The sequence below is a fragment of the Schistocerca piceifrons genome, chromosome 1 (assembly GCF_021461385.2).
Source record: "Schistocerca piceifrons isolate TAMUIC-IGC-003096 chromosome 1, iqSchPice1.1, whole genome shotgun sequence".
Classification (NCBI taxonomy): domain Eukaryota; kingdom Metazoa; phylum Arthropoda; class Insecta; order Orthoptera; family Acrididae; genus Schistocerca; species Schistocerca piceifrons.
Window position 1 is genome coordinate 326,623,427 of NC_060138.1, and position 21,168 is coordinate 326,644,594.

Sequence of the window (21,168 nt, forward strand, 5' to 3'; positions counted from 1 at the left end):
ATGACTCCTTACTCTCTCCCTTAAAACCCACATCCTTTCGTCTTTCCCTCTCCTTCCCACCTTTCCTGATGAGGCAACAGTTTGTTGCGAAAGCTTGAATTTTGTGTGTATGTTTGTGTTTGTTTGTGTGTCTTTCGACCTGCCAGCGCTTTTGTTTGGTAAGTCACATCATCTTTGTTTTTTGATAAATTTTTCCCACGTGGAATGTTTCCCTCTATTATATTAATATCATTAATTTGAACCCAACAATTACGTTTGTTATTGTCACTGTTGCATTTCGAAATCTTTCCTGTCGTCTTATTTTCTCTTTGTGTTTTTGCCAGTAGTTTCACTTTGTATTCACCTTCTCCTTTTTACCGTAACCTGCTATACAATTTTATCCCGGCTATATATACTCAATAATACGTAACCCACATCCAAACCATAACCAAAAAAAATTTTTTGCTGCTTTCAACACTACCGCTGCTATAAAATCCACTGTTTCTAGTTCACAAACAGTTCCTTTCACCTTTTAAACAACCATTTCGGCTTGGTCTTTAAATATGTCTGCTTGTGTCTGTATATGTGTGGATGGATATGTGTGTGTGTGCGAGTGTATACCTGTCCTTTTCTCCCCTAAGGTAAGTCTTTCCGCTCCCGGGATTGGAATGACTCCTTACCCTCTCCCTTAAAACCCACAACCTTTTGTCTTTCCCTCTCCTTCCCTCTTTGCTGATGAGGCAACAGAAACCCACAACCTTTCGTCTTTCCCTCTCCTTCCCTCTTTCCTGATGAGGCAACAGTTTGTTGCGAAAGCTTGAATTTCGTGTGTATGTTTGTGTTTGTGTGTCTATCGACCTGCCAGCACTTTCGTTCGGTAAGTCACATCATCCGTTGTCAGCGGCCGCTGTTGACATTTCGACGTCTTCTATAGTCTTATATACTGTCTGTCTTGCGCGACGCCTCCACCGCCTTCTATACGGCATCTTGGCAGCGTTCAATGCAGTTGCGTGTGCGACAGCAGCAGCGCGAATGGCGCGAAGGCGCTTATCGCTCGCTTATATAACACCGGACTGCTTAGGCGCTGCTTAACTCCGCGGCAGTCCCAATTCTTATCTTGTGTAAACAAACTGCGCTCGTTAACACAGCGCTCGCCGGCCTGTGTTATCTCCATGTTATAAGCCCCATGTAAACTCCGCGGCACGGCCCTAGTAATTTTAAGGGCCGTGCTCGCTCCCAAGCGCCGCTGCCATCTTGCGCGCGCGCTAGAGGCGCGGGGCAAACTCTATGCGGAGTTTGCATGGGGCTTATAACATGGAGATAACACAGGCCGGCGAGCGCTGTATTAACGAGCGCAGTTTGTTTACATAAGATAAGAATTGGGGCTGCCGCAGAGTTAAGCAGCGCCTAAGCAGTCCGGTGTTATATAAGCGAGCAATAAGCGCCTTCGCGCCATTCGCGCTGCTGCTGTCGCACACGCAACTGCATTGAACGCTGCCAAGATGCTGTATAGAAGGAGGTGGAGGCGTCGCGCAAGACAGACAGTATATAAGACTATAGAAGACGTCGAAATGTCAACAGCCGCCGCTGACAAGAAGAAAAATGCAATCAAATCTGTTGCCGCACACGCATTGCTAGGTGGACCATCTGTGTTTTGTGGTTGCAGACTGAATTTCAGCATTGATTTGAATGACACATTTTCACATGGTAATGGCTGGTTAACAGTAGCAATTGTACGTGGTGGTACAGGTGTGTCAAACGTGTCTGGACTGGAAAGCTTTGTCGACAGAGACATCATAGCCTACAAAACATATCATGTTACTGAAAATGCTAATAAAGACTTCGGCAAATCAGCATATATGTCCCCATCACCCTTTGTCCTGTATACTCGTAAGAGATGTAAAATTAATATATATAATACATGGAAACATTCCACGTGGGGAAAATTATATATAAAAACAAAGATGAGGTGACTTACCGAACGAAAGTGCTGGCAGGTCGATAGACACACAAACATACACACAAAATTCTAGCTTTCGCAACCAACAGTTGCCTCATCAGGAAAGAGGGAATGAGAGGGAAAGATGAAAGGATGTGGGTTTTAAGGGAGAGGGTAAGGAGTCATTCCAATCTCGGGAGTGGAAAGACTTACCTTAGGGGGAAAAAAAGGACAGGTATACACTCGCACACATACACATATCCATCCAAACATACAGACACAAGCAGACATATTTAAAGACAGAGTTTGGGCAGAGATGTCAGTCGAGGTGAAAGTGTAGAGGCAAAGAAGTTGTTGAAAGACAGGTGAGGTATGAGTGGCGGCAACTTGAAATTAGCGGAGATTGAGGCCTGGTGGATAACGAGAAGAGAGGATATACTGAAGGGCAAGTTCCCATCTCCGGAGTTCGGATAGGTTGGTGTTGGTGGGAAGTATCCAGATAACCCAGACGGTGTAACACTGTGCCAAGATGTGCTGGCTGTGCACCAAGGCATGTTTAGCCACAGGGTGATCCTCATTACCAACAAACACCGTCTGCCTGTGTCCATTCATGCGAATGGACAGTTTGTTGCTGGTCATTCCCACATAGAACGCATCACAGTGTAGGCAGGTCAGTTGGTAAATCACGTGGGTGCTTTCACACGTGGCTCTGCCTTTGATCGTGTACACCTTCCGGGTTACAGGACTGGAGTAGGTGGTGGTGGGAGGGTGCATGGGACAGGTTTTGCACCGGGGGCAGTTACAAGGATAGGAGCCAGAGGGTAGGGAAGGTGGTTTGGGGATTTCATAGGGATGAACTAAGAGGTTACGAAGGTTAGGTGGACGGTGGAAAGACACTCTTGGCGGAGTGGGGAGGATTTCATGAAGGATGGATCTCATTTCAGGGCAGGATTTGAGGAAGTCGTATCCGTGCTGGAGAGCCACATTCAGAGTCTGGTCCAGTCCCGGAAGTATCCTGTCACAAGTGGGGCACTTTCGTGGGTCTTCTGTGGGGGATTCTGGGTTTGAGGGGATGAGGAAGTGGCTCTGGTTATTTGCTTCTGTACCAGGTCGGGAGGGTAGTTGCGGGATGCGAAAGCTGTTGTCAGGTTGTTGGTGTAATGGTTCAGGGATTCCGGACTGGAGCAGATTCGTTTGCCACGAAGACCTAGGCTGTAGGGAAGGGACCGTTTGATGTGGAATGGGTGGCAGCTGTCATAATGGAGGTACTGTTGCTTGTTGGTGGGTTTGATGTGGACGGACGTGTGAAGTTGGCCATTGGACAGGTGGAGGTCAACGTCAAGGAAAGTGGCATGGGATTTGGAGTAGGACCAGGTGAATCTGATGGAACCAAACGAGTTGAGGTTGGAGAGGAAATTCTGGAGTTCTTCTTCACTGAGAGTCCAGATCATGAAGATGTCATCAATAAATCAATATATATATATATATAAAGAAACAAAGATGAGGTGACTTACCGAACGAAGGCGCTGGCAGGTCGATAGACACACAAACAAACACAAACATACACACAAAATTCAAGCTTTCGCAACAAACTGTTGCCTCATCAGGAAGGAGGGAAGGAGAGGGAAAGACGAAAGGAAGTGGGTTTTAAGGGAGAGGGTAAGGAGTCATTCCAATCCCGGGAGCGGAAAGACTTACCTTACAGGGAAAAAAGGACAGGTATACACTCGCACACACACACACACATCCATCCACACGTACAGACACAAGCAAAAATATGTCTGCTTGTGTCTGTATGTGTGGATGGATATGTGTGTGTGTGCGAGTGTATACCTGTCCTTTTTTCCCCCTAAGGTAAGTCTTTCCACTCCTGGGATTGGGATGACTCCTTACCCTCTCCCTTAAAACCCACTTCCTTTCGTCTTTCCCTCCCCTTCCCTCCTTCCTGATGATGCAACAGTTTGTTACGAAAGCTTGAATTTTGTGTATATGTTTGTGTGTCTATCGACCTGCCAGCGCCTTCGTTCAGTAAGTCACCTCATCTTTGTTTTTATACATCATAATTTTTCCCACGTGGAATGTTTCCCTCTCTCTCTCTCTCTCTCTCTCTCTCTCTCTCTCTCTCTCTCTCTCTATATATATATATATATATATATATATATATATATATATATATATATATAAAAAAACAAAGATGAGGTGACTTACCGAACAAAAGCGCTGGCAGGGTCGATAGACACACAAAGAAACACAAACACACACACAAAATTCAAGCTTTCGCAACAAACTGTTGCCTCATCAGGAAAGAGGGAAGGAGAGGGGAAGACGAAAGGAAGTGGGTTTTAAGGGAGAGGGTAAGGAGTCATTCCAATCCCGGGAGCGGAAAGACTTACCTTAGGGGGAAAAAAGGACAGGTATACACTCGCACACACGCACATATCCATCCACACATACAGACACAAGCAGACATATATATATATATATATATATATATATATATAGTGAGGCTACAGTGAAGATCTCTAGCTCTTTAAATAAGTGTCTGCAGGATGATCTTGGATGAGCTCCAGCAATTATTCTGATTACATGCTTTTTGCAATGAACACTCTTTTACTCAATGATGAGTTACCCCAGAATATGATGCCATACGAAAGCAGAGAATGAAAATAGGCGTGGTAAGCTAATTTACTGAGATGTGTATAGCTAAAATTTGCAATGACCGTAATAGCATAAGTAGCTAAACTCAAACATTTCAGCAGATCTTCAGTGTGTTTTTTCAAGTTCAACTCCTCATCAATGCATACACCTAGAAATTTTGAATATTCTACCTGAGCTACCGATTTCTGATCGAAGTCTATATTTATTAATGGTGTCATTCCATTTACTGTGTGGAACTGTATATACTGTGTTTTGTCAAAGTTTAATGAGAGCCCATTTGCAGAGAACCACTTAATGATTTTCTGAAAAACATTGTTTACAATTTCACCAGTTAATTCTTGTCTGTTGGGTGTGATAGCTATACTTGTATCATCGGCAAAAATTACCAGCTTTGCATCTTCATGAATATAGAATATCAAGTCATTAATATATATTAAGAGCAGCAGAGGACCCAAGACCGAACCTTGCGGCACCCCATTCTTGATTGTTCCCCAGTTTGAGAAATCACCAGTTTTTGGCATATTATGTGAACTGCTTATTTCAACTTTCTGCACTCTTCCAGTTAGGTATGATTTAAACCATTTGAGCACTGTCCCATTCATACCACAGTACTTGAGCTTATCTAGAAGTATTCCATGATTTACACAATCAAAAGCCTTTGATAGATCACAAAAAAATCCCAACAGGTGACTTCCGGTTACTCAGAGCATTTAATATTTCATTAGTGAAAGTATATATGGTATTTTCTGTTGAAGAACCCTTCTGGAAACCAAACTGACATTTTGTTAAAACTTTATTTTTACAAAGGTGTGAAGCTACTCTACAATACATTACTTTTTCAATAAGGCAGTTAGAAGAGAGATGGGGCGGTAGTTGTTGACATCAGACGTATCCCCTTTTTTATGCAGTGGTTTAACAATGGCATACTTCAGTCTATCTGGGAAAATAACCTGCTTCAGAGAGCTATTACATATGTGGCTAAGAATCCCACTTATTTCTTGGCGACAAGCTTTTATTATCCTGTTGGAAATGCCATCAATTCCATTTGAGCTTTTATTCTTGAGAGAGTTTATTATCTTCCTTATTTCAGAAGGAGAGGTGGGTGGAATTTCAATTGTATCAAATGGTGTGGGTAAGGCCTCTTCCATTAATTGCCTTGCTTCTTCTAATGAACACTTAAAAAATGATTATTCAAAATGTTTTCGACTTCCGGCTTGTTGTTTATCGAGTTTCCATTTGCTTTGATGGTGATGCTGTCATCCTCTACTCTTGGTTGCCCTGTCTCCCTTGTAATAATATTCCAAATTGTTTTGATTTTGTTATCAGAGGTATTAATCTCAGACATGATGCACATGCTTCTGGACTTTTTAATAACCTTTCTTAATGTAGCACAGTAGTTTTTATAATATTTGGCTGTTTCTGGGTCATTACTCTTTCTTGTTGTTAGATAAAGTTCCCTTTTGTGGTTACAAGATATTTTTATTCCTTTAGTAAGCCACGGTTTTTTGCATGGTTTCTTACAATTAGATTTAACTACTTTCTTGGGGAAACAGTTTTCAAATTCTCTTACAAGTGTATCATGAAATAAGTTATGTTTTAAATTAGCATCGGGTTCCTTGTGCACCTCATCCCAGTCTAACTGCCGAAGATTTTCTCTGAAATTTCTAATTGTTGAGTCATTAATTGTACACACAACTTTGGAAGGTAGTTTTGAATTACTGAATGGAGCTATGTCATATACTGTAACTAGCTGAGCATCATGATCAGAAAGGCCATTCTCAACAGGACAAGAATTTATGTTTTTAAACATATCTTGGTCTATAAAAGTATTATCTATCAGTGTGCTGCTGTCCTTTACTACCCAAGTAGGAAAATTAATGACAGATGTCAAATTGAAAGAACCGAGCAAGACTTACAGGTCATTCTTCCTATTACATTCTTTCAGTGAATCAACATTGAAGTCCCCACAAATAATCATTTGCTTTCCCCTATCTGACAGATAGCACAACAAGGCATCCAAGTTTTCCAGGAATAAATGAAAGTTTCATGAAGGGGACCTGTATACTGTTACAATTAAAAGAGCCCTCTTTCAGTGTAAGTTGACAGGCACATGCTTCTATATGTTGCTCTAGACAAAACTTTTTTGTATCTAAGCTTTCTACACAGTGATAACTTTTGACATGTATGGCAACTCCTCTCACCTTATTCTCTCTACTCATATGTGCAGCTAGTTTATAACCACTGATATTTACCTTTTCCATATCAGACACAATGTGATGCTCAGACAGGCATAGTGTATCTATTACATTATAAGATTCAATGTCATGTAAACAAACCAGGAGCTCATCTACTTTATTCTTCAATCCTGGGATATTTTGGTGAGAAATGGTGGGAACAGTGGATGAGCCATTGAAAATTAGGAATAGAATATTATGAAACAAAAAACAGAATTTTTGTAGTGAGTGGTATTTGTGGTACTACATTTTCTTCAGTGCATTTATATTACTGAGTGACTTTCCTGGAAGCCAGTTCCAATTGTAGGTTGCCTATATAACTGGTTCCATGGGCAACAAAAATTTTACTTTTATTATATAATTACTGACCAAATTTAAAATGCTATTAGAATCTACTCATTAAATGGTATAAATCTTATGTTACAGGTTTAACAAAGTAAGACAAGTATTACAGTTAGAAACTGTGTATATATCTTGAAGCAGCATAATTCACTACATGCAAATAACCAGATTATATTCACCCATTATTTAAAAATAAGACCTAGTGACTTACAACAAACTTTACACACAATTTCTAACATTCGTGGAGTTTTTCTCTTACTGACATCCTTCCAAGAAACAATAAAAGGAAAAAAAATTGTCACTGTTTTCATTGTTTGTGCAGCATCAGGCAAGATGTTATAATTTATTACTTCTTTACCACTGACTCTATTCGCAACACAATGGTTTGGACAGTATCCACATATACCACTGAATGCTCTTGCAAAATTATATCACAGCACACAGTTCTGAAGATAGACATCATAGGCATTAAGATGCAGGGGAAACCTGTTTTTACTTGAAATAGAGTGTAAAGTACCCATACTATATTCATCCAGGTTTCATAATGAGAACAGTTACTGACTTCCAACAAACTTAAAGCATGATTTCAAACCTTTTCTAAGCTTTTTCTTGCTTATATGCTTAATGCCAGATATTCAGTACATTAACCTATGCATGAAAAAGAAAAGTACATAACAATGAACAAATTTAAAGTGTCATTAGGTAAGATATTATTTGTCATCAAGTTAATATGTGTGTAACAAAACATTGCTTGTTTTATGCAGCCTAATGATGAATTCTTAAGTTTGGTATCATTGGCAACAAACCAGCCTTCACTTTGTCTCGGTGTTGGATCAACAGTTGATGCCTCACAGGAACAGGTGAGTTTGTTTGTTAATCAGTTTTCATCTGTTTCATTAACTGATGTTCATCAAAAAGTTGCTGTCAAAAAAATTCATGCATGTAGAAGTAAATTGTGTCCTCATTAATTTATTCTTTTTATTTATTTATTGCTGTACAAATGTTGTGCGCGCATGCCCATCATCAGCAGTTTCTTAGCACATCCCAAAGCAATTTCTGATAATATAGTTATCTAATTATATGACAGGGATATTCACTATATAAGTTTGGATAATGTGTAACAGCGAAATTTGTATTCTGATTACCACAGTCATAAAATTAGATGGTTATATGAACCTTATCAGATAACATCTTAGGTATGTGCTATTAATTGTGATGTTTTTTGTATGGTGGTTAGCAACATGCTGGAATATCATTAATGCAGACCACTTTACTTTTTATGTTCATGACTGTGACTGCTTGGAAGATTGTTACTGGAGTCATTCTCCAACTTCACTGCTAGTTCTGTTAAGAGACTCTATAACAAATTTTTACTTCCTTTGAATAACATAAAAAGTCCATTTGTTTGAATAACCCATATATTGACATGATGTAAAGAGCTTCGGTCAGTGCCAACATTCGGCACCGACTATATGAAGCACATTTCATTCATTTATTACACGTCATAACATTCATTACTATACATAGCACCTTAAGAAACCTTCACCACTCCAGAGTAGGTAAGCAATCCTTGGCACTCCTGTTTCCACACCTTGCAGTATGCCCTCCCACAAAGTTGCTGAGATGCCATCCCTTCTTGAAGATTCGTGTCATCCCTCGGCATCACTCACCACATGCAGATAAAATAACAATCCTCACAAAATGTGTGTGGTTTTACCTGCAACACCTTATTTTATAATTTTCATTTGCAAGTATCGTTCTCTGATAAGAAGAAGTAAGGATAAACATCACGTCTCTGGAGTGTTATGTACTGTTACAGAAACTAGTATTTATAAGATGCAACTGATAGTGAACATGTGTGCCCAATACTTATCTGGCAGTAAGTAAATGGCAGGCGGGCGTGTGTTTGTGTGAATTTGAAGTAATACATTCTGCCACCTAATATTCAATTTCAGGCTGCCCTGAGAGCTTTGAAGGCCTTGTGGAAACTGGATGTGGAACAAATCTCGTCTAACTCTGCTCCCAATAAAACGATGGGCTGGGGAGACTGGTAAGTGTTTACAGTATCTGCTTTTATATTATTATGTTATATAGGGCTTGTATGACAACTGTTTACAGTGTACCACAGTGGTGTATGGCAATTCAAAATGAACAGTTTGATGTATAGGACATTTGCACTTTACCAAGCTGGGAAACAACCTTGGATTGGCCTATAAAAGCCACCTAAGCTACAGCATATGTCAGCTATGAGAGATTTTGACTAAAATTGCCGTCGAATATTAGAAACACCTTGTTGTTGCATCTATAAAATGTAAAATTGATGTTTGTCTAAATTTTATGTTGAAATGTTTTTAATTTTAAAAGTATAAAACTAACAGGTAAATAGTTTTGTATGTCTGGACTTCTTACTACTGTGCTTGTAGGTTTTAAGTTTAGATTGAATTGTAAATGTGAATTGTTTTTGCATAACATTTACATTAAGTCTTCTATCTTCCATTACCCTCACGAAAAGGTTTAAATTAGTAAAAGTAACAAAATAGCTGATGTCAAAAATCTCGCATGATGAAGTTGCTACAGTGTATGTAGTTTTTGTAGGCCAGTACAAGGTTGTCCCTCCTTAGTAGACTGCAAGTGGTCTACATCAAATTATTCATCTCAAGTTCCCTTTACCGCTGAGGTATTTCCTTTACCGCTGAGGTACATCATAAACAGTTATCATTTACACCATGTGTCCTCTCTGTGTATCGTATGTGCACTTGGGTATTGTGACACACCCTTTATTCCTTCTGTTTATGTAACTATTGTTTCCCACAACCTCCATCTTGTTACATGGTATAGCATGATAGCTTCTCATTTTAATCTATGTATTTACTGCAAACTAATTCAGCTTTTCCTACTTTTGTTAGTATGTCACTAGGATCCAATGTTTTAGGAAACTTGTTTAAAGTTCTGGATAATAAAAGAGGCAGTATATGATAATAAGTCAGATGACTTACACTGCTGTTCACTGTTTTGTTTCGTAATCTGAAACTGACAACTATTGCCAGTTCGGAGATACTGGTCCCCGTTTGTGATAGGTAGGCCTAACAGACGGTAACACCCAAAGATAAATATAAAGCACTGTTGCATTACAAGAACAAGAAGTGTGCAGCAACATCCGTCTCTCTCTCTCTCTCTCTCTCTCTCTCTCTCTCTCTCTCTCTCTCCCCCCCCCCCCCCCTCTCTCCCCCTCTCCCCCCCGCCCCCCCTTCTTCTTCCTCCCCCCCCCCCCAAAGAAATGTTTATATTTAGTATTTAAAATGATAACAGTGTGACATACCAATTAGTACCATATTATTTGCCAATTACACACTTAGTTGAAGGTCCCCACAGTTTGGACATAATTAGATCTGTACATAATACTCATGTTTACTGTACAGTCTTGACATCTTCAGAAATGCCATTTTTGACTTTGTTATGATGATTTAAAAATGGTTCTTGGCCCGAAACTAGTCATTGTTTTAGTAGTCGAATAAAAGGTACTCATACACTCATTTTATACTAAGCACTCTTTCATCCAGCAAGAGGAAGCAAGGAATTGTTGAGCATAGAAGTCTTCAGGAGTTTTAGTGCTGGCCAGGATTTCAGTCAGACAAGATTTAGGGGAATAGGAAGAGAGTGGAAACTTAAAAATAACATCTTGAAACAGGTAGGACTCAAGTTGTGTAATCAACCTTTCACCAAGCACAGCTGAACAGGTTAATGAACATCAAAATTTTCTATCAGTTATTTGTCAACAGTCAAGAGCAATTACACCTTGACTTAGCAGCTTCCCTTCTCTTAACCCTTTTCGTTGCTGTGTGCTTCTGTATTGGAGCAATTGCTCTGTCGTTGAGATATGCTGATAGCTCTGTTTGGTACATTGCCCCCACTCCTGCTTCATTTCAACAGTACATTTATCTGGTTATCAACATAAATTTGTAAGAAGTAAACAGCTACTTTAGAACATGCAATACATTTATTTCCTTCTGGATCATTTGATGGATTGTTATGGCTGTCTGAATGTAAAGTGTCAGATTGATACACAGTGTTGGATTGCATTATTTTATGGAAATTTTATTATTTTAGGTGGGATATGCTCGATCACGGCAAGCTACAGTAATACATTCAATCCTCTTGAGCCAGAACATATTTAAGAAGTCACAAAGACTGTGTTTGAATAGGATAATAATGAAGTTAAAGATGGTTTTGAAGACAAAATGGACACTGTGAGTGACTGAGATGTTGAAGTTCACAGAAAGATTCAGAAACAGATGAAAACAACAATGAGGATGATGAAGAAGTACTTGAGAAAAATGAGTGTTGTTATATTGGAATTAACAAAGACACAACATGAAATAAAGTTCCACCATCAGAGAGAGTATGCTTCATGGCCTGTAGTATTATCTGAAAGTTACCTAGGCCTACAGGAGCAGCAAAAGCAGTGAGAACAGCTTCAAAATGCTGGAATTGCCTCATAGATGATGACATTTTGTCAATTATATTTCTGTAAACAAATCAGCATATTGAGAAAACAAATCTTCATTTTGGTCTGAGAGAGGGAGAGAGAGAGAGAGAGAGAAAGAGAGAGAGATGGAAAACCAACAGATGTTATTGATTTGAAAGCCTTAATCAGTCTCTTATTTTAGCTGCTGTTAACAGTAGTAACAGGAAAATCTTAGGAGATCTGTGGGTAGCCAATGGGGACAGTATTGGAAAGTGTTCACCTCATAATGAATGTAAAGTATTTCAAATTCATAATGTAGTGCCATTGCTGTCATGCAATCCATGATGAAAGGAGACGATTTCACAAGATAAAGGCAATAATTTATCAATTTTGTTGCCAGTTTAAGAAATACAGCAATCAGCAGTTTGTAGTGGCATAAATAAAATACATAAAAAAGTGGCCAGTTGCTGTATTTCTTAGACTAAGATAACTGCAATTCGAGAAATATTTTCTATGTTTGTACAGAACTGTTATAAATCCTATACTCTAGGAAAAATGTTACAGTAGATGAGAAACTGGAAGAATTCTGTGGAAGGTGCAGCTCGTTCCAATATGTAAATGCAGCAGTCCAAACAAACAAGACATTAAGATATTTGCTCTTGTGGACGCATGAATATTTTACCGTATAATTGGAATCGGAAGGATTCAATGACATAAGCAACCAACCTTTAGAAGTGGTTCTGTGACTGTGTGAATTTGTTTAGCAGTAAGCTCGAAAATTTTGCAGATGAGTGGTTCGCCAATATTGGCTTGATAGGAGTGTTAGGAAGGAAAAAATCTTTCTTTTGTTTTGAAGATAAGAAGTGTGAGATTCCTCCGAAGTTTACTACCACTAGAGGAAGATCTGTCCAGAGTTCACTTTTTGACCTCAAGAAATGATGTACTCCAGTTTCCTATTATTCTAAAAATGTATATGATCCTAGTGTGAGATTAATTCAGTAGATGCTTACACAGAAGATAAACAAAACTAATCCACTGTAACATTGTACAATGGCTCAAAAGGTTGAGTCAGAACTGTGGATGAGTTGACCACTTCATACAATGTTGCAAGAAATGAGCACTTTTGGCCCAGGGTTATACATTTTGCAGTGATCAATATGAGTGGAACAAAAGCATGAATAATTTTATTTTGGCAGCAATGGAACATGTATCAGAAGAAGAAGATTCCTGAAACAACTGTCTTTTGCATTAGTTTTGCATTATTTGGCGTGAAGAAGTTTGGACACCACAGAAATTCATTCGGACCTTCAGCAGATCCAAAAATGTTATAGACTGACATTTGAAGAAGTAGAAGGTGAAACTTGGGTCAAGAGGAAGAAGTGTAATACCTGCACAGTGAAGAGAAAACTGACAAAATATTGTTGCAAAATTTGTTAGAAGCCAATCTGTTTGATGAACATTCAAACTTTCTGCTCTGACTTTGGTAAAATTTCTCATTTGTTATCACATTCCAGTAGTGATGATCGAGACAACAGAATTATTAATATTATCACTGTTCTTGTTCTTTTATATCATCTTTATCTTTCTGTGAAGATATTTGCCATTTATAAAGCGTTTAATTATTGAAATGTAATAAAACAAGTGTAATTAAGTGATGTGATCAATTTTGCATACCACATCTGATGTCATTACAGAGAATACCACATCCCATAGAGGGTTAACTGAAAATGGAAGCATAGAGGAGATGTAGGAATAAGCTGAGAAGAACAGGCTGTGGAAAGAAAGACAATAAATCTTCAAACTACAAGAAAAATTAATAAATTAAAAATAGATCTAAAGTGATGTAGTTTTGAACAGGGGAGTGATTGAGAAAAATTCATAGATTGCAGAATAGGTCCTGCCTGTGTAGCATTAAGATGTTAACCCTTAACTCGCGAGTTGACTTTTCTGTAATATATACCACGAGATGGGGTCTGTGGGACCCCTATGTTTAAACCGAAATTTAAGGCAAAAAGCATTTGAAATTTTTAATTCATTTTCACAATTATTTAAGTGTTGATTAAATGCTTTAAGTTTATTTTATTGCACTAAACAAAGCCTACAGCATTTTGCTGTTTATCATACAAAAGCACATAAGTTTGTGTGTGTGTGTGTTTTTTTTTTTTTAATAGTACACATAAATAGACTGTTAGAGTGCTGAACATTTATGAAAAATGGTAAAAAATATCAGCAATTGCTTAAAAATCGCAGGTTTTAGATCATTCATTGTTTTTACCAGTTAAATTCAGCATTTTTACTCATCCAATATTTTTTTTTCTTTTTTTAATAGTGTGCATAAATAGACTGTTAAGAGTACTGAATTTTACAGTCTGAAAAATTATACAATCACTGTAGCAAATAAATTCCCAAATACAACTAAATTCCAGGATTTAAATTTGCACATAAAAATTACACCCAATAAGTTCAGAAAAAAATGTTAACACACAAGGTACACTTGTGTCCTCGGGACCCAGATAAATTTTGAACAGGTTTTGGAAGAAAATAACAAAGTTGATAAAATTTAAATACTAACTATTTAATATGGTAGTATTAATCCTAATACAAAGCTAGTTTCAGTATTTCTGGTCATCTCTTCCATAAATTGTATAAAAAGACAGTGAAGTACTTAAAGCACAAAAAGTGAAAAACATTCATTTGTCAAGTCTTACTCATGAGCTACAAACAATAACCTGTATAACTGTAATTACACATTTACAATCAAAATGGACTGTTCTTCAAAGCTGTAAACCGAAAGAAAAGTTCAAATACAGTGTAAAGATTTCTGCAGGCATAGCTTCTGGGAAGATTCTATGGTGACATTTTCAGCCAAATGATATACCTTATTTATGAAAATGGTAAAAAAAAGCAGCAATTGCTTAAAAATCTCAGGTTTTAAATCATTTATTGTTTTTACCAGTTAAATTCAGTATTTTTACTCATCCAAACCACCGAAACACTATGAGCACAACACACGCTGTCACTTCCACTTGTATCATCAATATCACTGCCCACTGGTTCGTTCTGAGTATTGATGATGTCTTCCTCACCCATTTTTATGAAATCTAGTACAATAAATCCAAAATATTGTGAGTGCAGTTAAGAAAATAAACTTTCACTGCAGGTACAACTGGGTCATTGGGACCCATGTGCTTTTATAGATGCAAAACTAGCAGAGACACACGTGTGACAATGCTGTGGGCAGATAGCCAACTGAATGCTGGGAGAGTACATAGGAGTGCAAGTCAGTGTTGCTGCACATCTTGCAGTGCTGCAAAAAATAAATTTCTCTCAGGTCCCTAGGACCCAGGTGTACCAGTTAAGTATTTCAGTGAAGAAGCAGAGAGGTCTCCATCACAACTTTCCCAGAAGTGCTTCCTCTGAATGATACTCTTGTTTGATAGCAGAACTGTGATCACTGGCAATTGCAAAATCATCATCTTTTTTGCTTATTTCTTTATCTATATTATTGACAACTTCCTCCGTAGACCGACTAACAGTTTCATCAAACTCGGGAAAGTTAAAAATGACACATTCGTGCCAACACATAATGAGCTATACCGTACTGTACTGAAGGATACAAGTACATAGTTCACAAGGTGCGGTTTAAGAGACTCCAACACCTATCAATAACATGTGTCGACAGTAAATTCAGAAAGCGATAACGCAACTGACAACAAAATGTCATAGGCTTGGCAATCTAAGGAGGGTAGGGGAGTATAGAAGCATTCCACCACAACTGCCCTTGGAGAGCAAGTTCGAAAATTTTCGCACAGTCTGTGAGACCACACCTCATGAGTTAAGTTGTCCAAGTAGTTGGAATAGTAAAGTCACAGCCCTTGTGTTGAAGTCTATGCGCTGTGGCAGGGTATTGCGTAACAAGTATATTTGTCCATTCATCTTCCTAAACCAATCAGATTGTAGAGTCTAGGGAATTCTTTTTCAAAGAAAAGTGGTGTAACCTGAGGTGGAATGTGTTATCTATAGAAAGTGTCATGAGATTCACTGTTGACTCTCTTGGCACTGGTAGACAACTCCATACATATTATTACCTGAAATAAGTACTGGTTGTGACTCATAAAGTAAATATTTCAAAATACGTAGTACCTTTTAATTATGGCCTAATTTAAAGGTAGCTTTTGTTCTCCCTGTATTGTATTATCGATAAGAATAGAGTTTGTTCCAACTAATATTCTTACTTGCTTCTAGCCACTTATCTGACATAATTGAACCTAATTTTCTTTTTCTACCCCCTCAATGCTTCGTCACGGTCATTTGCTTTTTCTTTCCCTTTCAGTGTTGCTGGCATATTTGTTTTTCCTTGTCATGTCAGATTTTCAAATACCTGCTTTTTACAGCTTTTCATTGATCTTTCTGTTACTAAAATTTGTCTCTTTTTCTGGATGAATTTGTACTGGAGTACCTGAATAGTCGAATTCCCCTCAATAATTTTGTCCAATTTGTTGGAACTTGGACTTGAGGGTGTCACCTTTCATTTGTTTGAGCAGCTCTGTTGCCATGTGGCAGGTAGTAATTTTTTTTCTCTCTCTCTCCATTCGATTGAAGAGACATTTTGGAAAACATTCATGTGAACAGACAGTATGCAATATGTAGTGTCAATGAACAAGGTAAGAAGTTTCAAAGTATGGTATAATTTAGAAGTTTATATAAACCTTTTAACCAACTGATTACTGAAGCAGAATTGTTCAAAATGACTAATCTCTTAATGCATAGTTCACCAGAAATGAGTTCCAAATTACAAAAGAATAAAATGTTCATGTAATAATATCCCTGAGATGCCCTGGACCTCTACAAAGACCAAATACAGTTTTTCATCTCTTTTTATTGGTCTTTTTCATTATAGAAATGTGTACTGGAGCTTTTCAAAAGATGCCATCACTCACAAAAGAATGTGACCCTATTTACAGTAATAATGTGTTTCTTTTCTTATATGTTTTTCAACAGTTCGTGTCACAAACCAACACACATAGCATCCTTTGGTCTGATTGGGTTTCTCCTTCAGCCGAATGAAGTGCATGTAACATAAAACAACCAAAGAGGTTGTGATGTGCAGGAAGGATAGCCTGAAATTGGGGAGGCTGCACTTCCTTGTTTCTTACTGCTGAATCGTCTACAGCAGATGTAGCTGTGCTGTTTGTGGTTCTGCGTGAACACAATACATAAAGAGCTTGGATTTTAATTCACCAGCAGGCCATTAGATTGGTGATAAGAGCCTTCAAATAAACCCCACACCCAACCTTTGTGCTGAGGCTGCGGAACCATCTTTAACTGTCTGGTGGAAGTTTACTTCATAGTGCTACATGTATGTGTACCAGGTCGGTCACATGGTCTTCAACCTAAAATTATCTTTTTTGATAGTCAGTGAATATGCATATGCCATTCGCAGTCCATTTGGGATTAACATAAAGGTGCAATTTGCAGAGCTCTGTATTAGAGTGAATGACTGAAGGCAGTATAATGTGTTGGCAAGTTCTAGTCAAATGTACATGCTTTAGGACTGAAGGAGACCCACTCACCGAAAATCAAAAGCATCGAGTTGTCGACAGGCACACACAAAAAAAGAAAAATAGTTGCACGCCTGTGTACGTGCACATGCCCACACACACACACACACACACACACACAAAAACACACACACACACACTAGGTGCATTGGGGATTGTGTTGGGTGGGGGGAGGGTAGAGGGAGTAAACAGGTGGGGGTAGTGGTTGGACGTCAGTGACTAGCTACTCCGGAGGAGGCGGGCTAGAAATGCAGGAGGGACGGGTGGCAAGTGCACAGGCTGGGCACGTGATGCACAGGTATCAAAGCCAGCTGGGAGCAGCGTGTGCTGAAGGTGATGTAGGGATGTGGCTTGGGAGAGGATGATAGGGTTGAGGAAGGAGGAACTGTTGGATGGTGGTTGTGGGGGCAGTGGGGGCAGTGGGTTACAGTAGTGTTAGGCTAGGACAATTACCAGGAGCAGAGGATATGCTACAAGGACAAATGCCATCTGTATAATCCAGAAAACCTGGTGGTGAAGGGGAGGATCAAGATTGCTCAGGTTGTGAAGCATTCATAAAAATTGAGCATGTTATGATCAGCTGCTTGTTGTGCCACTGGGTGGTCGATATTGTTCTTGGCAACTGTTTGGTGGTGGCCATTTATCCTGGTGGACAGGCGGTTGGTAGTCATACCGACATAAACATCTGTGCAGTGTTTGCAGCAGAGATGGTGTGTGGCATGGTTGCTTTCACAGCTGGCCCGGCCTCTTATGGTATATTATAAGCCTGTGAAAGGGCTGGAGTGGGAAGTGCTGGATAGGTGTATTGAGCAGGTCTTGCACCTGGATCTTCCACAGGGAATGATTTCTGTGAGCATAGGAATGGACTGGGATGTTGTGTACATTGGGTGGGGTATGAAATACCACTTCAGGAGGGAAGGGAAGGATCTTGGTTAGCATGTCTCTCATTTAAGGGCCTGATGGTACATAAACAAAGCCCTGACAAGGTATATGAATCAGTTATTCCAATCAAGGGTGATATTGGGTGATGAGGTGAGACACTCCCTTGGGGGGGGGGGGGGGGGGGGGGGTTGTGCCTGCCTGTGAAAGTCTTCATGAGACCTTAGACGCACTGGGAAAGGGAGTTCTCATCATAGCAAATACATCATCCACGGGTAGCCAAATTGTGTGTAAGGGATTTGTTTGGTGTGGAATGGATGGCTGCTGTTGATGGGTGTAATATGGACAGAGGAGTGGATGGAGCCATAAGAGAGGTGTAGATCAAAGTCCAGGAAGGTGATGCATTTGGTTGAGGAGGCTCGGGTGAAGCAGATAAGAGAGAGGTGCTGAGGTGTGAAGGAATAATGATAGGGTGTCTTGTCCGTGAGTCTGGCTCATGAAGATACCACCAATGAACCTGAACCAGACCAAGAGTTTGGGGTTTTGGGAGACTAGTAAGGTTCTATGTGGCCCATAAACAGCCTGGCTTAGGAGAGTGCCATGAAGGTGCCAATGCCTATGTCATAGATTTCCTTTGAAGGGAGGGCATACAAATAAATTCATGGCACAACCAGCCTCGTTATGGGCCATTAGGTTCATTGGCTGTACCTTCATGATCCAGACTCAGGGACAAAACGTCATATCCTCATTCCTTCACGACCTCAACATCTTCTATCCCATCTGCTTCGCCTGTACCAACTCATCACAACATGTCACGTTCCTGGATGTTGACCTATACATCTCTGCTGGCTCCATCCTCACTTATGTCCACGTGAAAACCACTAAATGCCAACAGTACCTGCATTTCAACAGCTTCCATACCATCCACACCAAAAAATCCATCCCAAGTATCCATGGCTCCCTTGGACATTCTATTTCCCAGTATTCTGAATGTCTCATGAAGGTGTGACAAAGCAAGCTGGGATAATTTTAATTCCCCTCTTCTTTTACCATCTGCCTCCTTAGAAATTCATATTGTTCTTAACTAATTACCATTAACATACATGACTATAATCTGCATTTTCATAAAAGAGAAAGGTTGACCCTCAGTTTTAAAGTAAAGAACAGCAGATCTACTTTTGAACCTAGTTTTATGTATGTAATTGATTTTCTAATTTATTTTGACTGTTACTATTTAGTACCTTTCATTATAGGGCGAAGTCAGTAATTGTTTCGTAAGTTACATTCTATTGTTGACGTATAAACAAATATAAATTCTGTACGAATTGTAAATATTTGGAAGACGAAATGCTAGTATTCTTGAAGTATATTCCAAAGTAATTAACAGTTTTATCAAAAGTGTTGTTTACATAACTTTATATGTTCATTTCATCATTTAAATAAATAATTCGGCCTAAACCTTGTAGAAGAAGTAGTAAATTTTTTGATGTATTCTGTTAATTTAATTAGATAAGTTTTAATTGTAATTTCTGTAAAGTAAACTTTGAGCAATGTGTAGTTTCTGCACCTATTATTGTGAGGATATATAAGGGCCCAATTTTTGGTCACGGGACAGTCAGTCCACGGCCGAGTTTGACGAGGAACCTGTATTGCTTAGAACGACAACAATGTATCAACTTAACAGTGAAATAAGTGTTACACCAATGGGCCATCTGTTAAAGCAGTGACAATGACCGTTCAATTTTGAAGGACTGTGAACTGTGTAATTGTGTTTTTTACTGCTCGTAGATGTTACGCAGAAAACTATTGTAGCAGAATGTGGAGGTTCGCCTGCAAACTATTAATGAGGCTTACATAAAGTTTAAACAATAGTGCACTGGCCATACATATGTTAGTGTGTATTATTGGGGGGCGGGGGGGGGGGGGGGGGGGGGGCTGTGCAAAGTGAAAGAAAATCGGTGAAACGCAAATGTGTACCTGTCGGCTACATTATTTACAGTAGTCAGCCCACTTTTCAGCCAATGTAGCAACGCAGTACATCGACACCGAGGACAATCAACAAACGAAGAAATAAAGCAGGTAGAACCGCTACAAAGGCTTTCACAGGCAGGCACTATCCCATGAACTTAATACACAAACAGATTTCCTGTGCCTTATCTTCACACACCCCACTCCTCCGACAGGCCCCACAAATCAGCTTCTAGGAGTGTCCACCTCAATGCTCAGTATCACCCTGGACTGGAAAAACTGAACCATATCCCTTTTCAAGGTTTTGTTTATCTATCACCATGCCTTGAAAAGGGGGACATGCTACCTGAGACCCTTTCTCTGAACTAAGCAATGGATGTTACCCTGAGACAGTGTCCTCTGCTGCTGTAACCACCCTGGCCTGAATCTCTGGTAGCCCACTACCCCCACACCTCCACCCAACAGTATCCTCCCCTCCATTGTGTTACACCCTCCAAAATCACATCCTCACGTCACCTTCAGCATGCACCATTCCCCGCCAGTTCCATAATCTGTGCATCACATGCCCAGCCTGTGCACCTGTCACCCCTCCCTCCCGCATTCCTAACCAGCAAATCAGTTGCCTCCTCTTGAGCTACTAGTCACCCATCTCCAACTCTTCTCCCTGCCTCTCACCCTCTACCGACCCCACGCCACCCAACACATTCCCCACCCCACTTAGTCCACTTGCCGAAATGCATCTCTGGCATTATACATCCAGCTGACACCATATAGCAACTTAGGAGCGTGCGTGCATGCACACCTCTTGACGACCCAACTCTTCCGCGTTTCAGTGCTCAGTTTCTTTTATTCCCAAGGAATTGATGCTGTAACCCAAGGCTGGAGAAAGATTCCTTGTACTTCGTCTAACTTAAGACAACCATTTTACGAATTTTTAAATGATCATCAAATTTGATATGTTGTTTACCTTGATATGTCTGAGCAGGGCAATACTATTGGCAACTTACTATTTTCCCATTACAGGTGTCACTAGATTTTGATTCCAGACAAATTTATGATCTTTGACACAGACCTGTATCCAGTGCTGAAAGTACTGGTGCAGACGAGATGCAACCAATCTGATTCCCTAAGTACCCAATAGAA

General features: G+C 39.5%; 1 protein-coding gene across 6 annotated transcripts in view; it reads left to right on the plus strand.

Annotated features, from left to right (window-relative positions):
- LOC124782590 (maternal effect protein staufen-like) overlaps positions 1–21,168 on the plus strand; it is a 200,716-nt gene that overhangs the window by 170,312 nt on the left and 9,236 nt on the right. For all 6 annotated transcript variants that reach the window (XM_047253953.1, XM_047253955.1, XM_047253957.1 and 3 more), the window contains 2 exons: positions 7,917–8,012; positions 9,108–9,202. In XM_047253953.1, the coding sequence (XP_047109909.1) occupies positions 7,917–8,012; positions 9,108–9,202 (191 nt within the window). The remainder of the gene's footprint in view (positions 1–7,916; positions 8,013–9,107; positions 9,203–21,168) is intronic.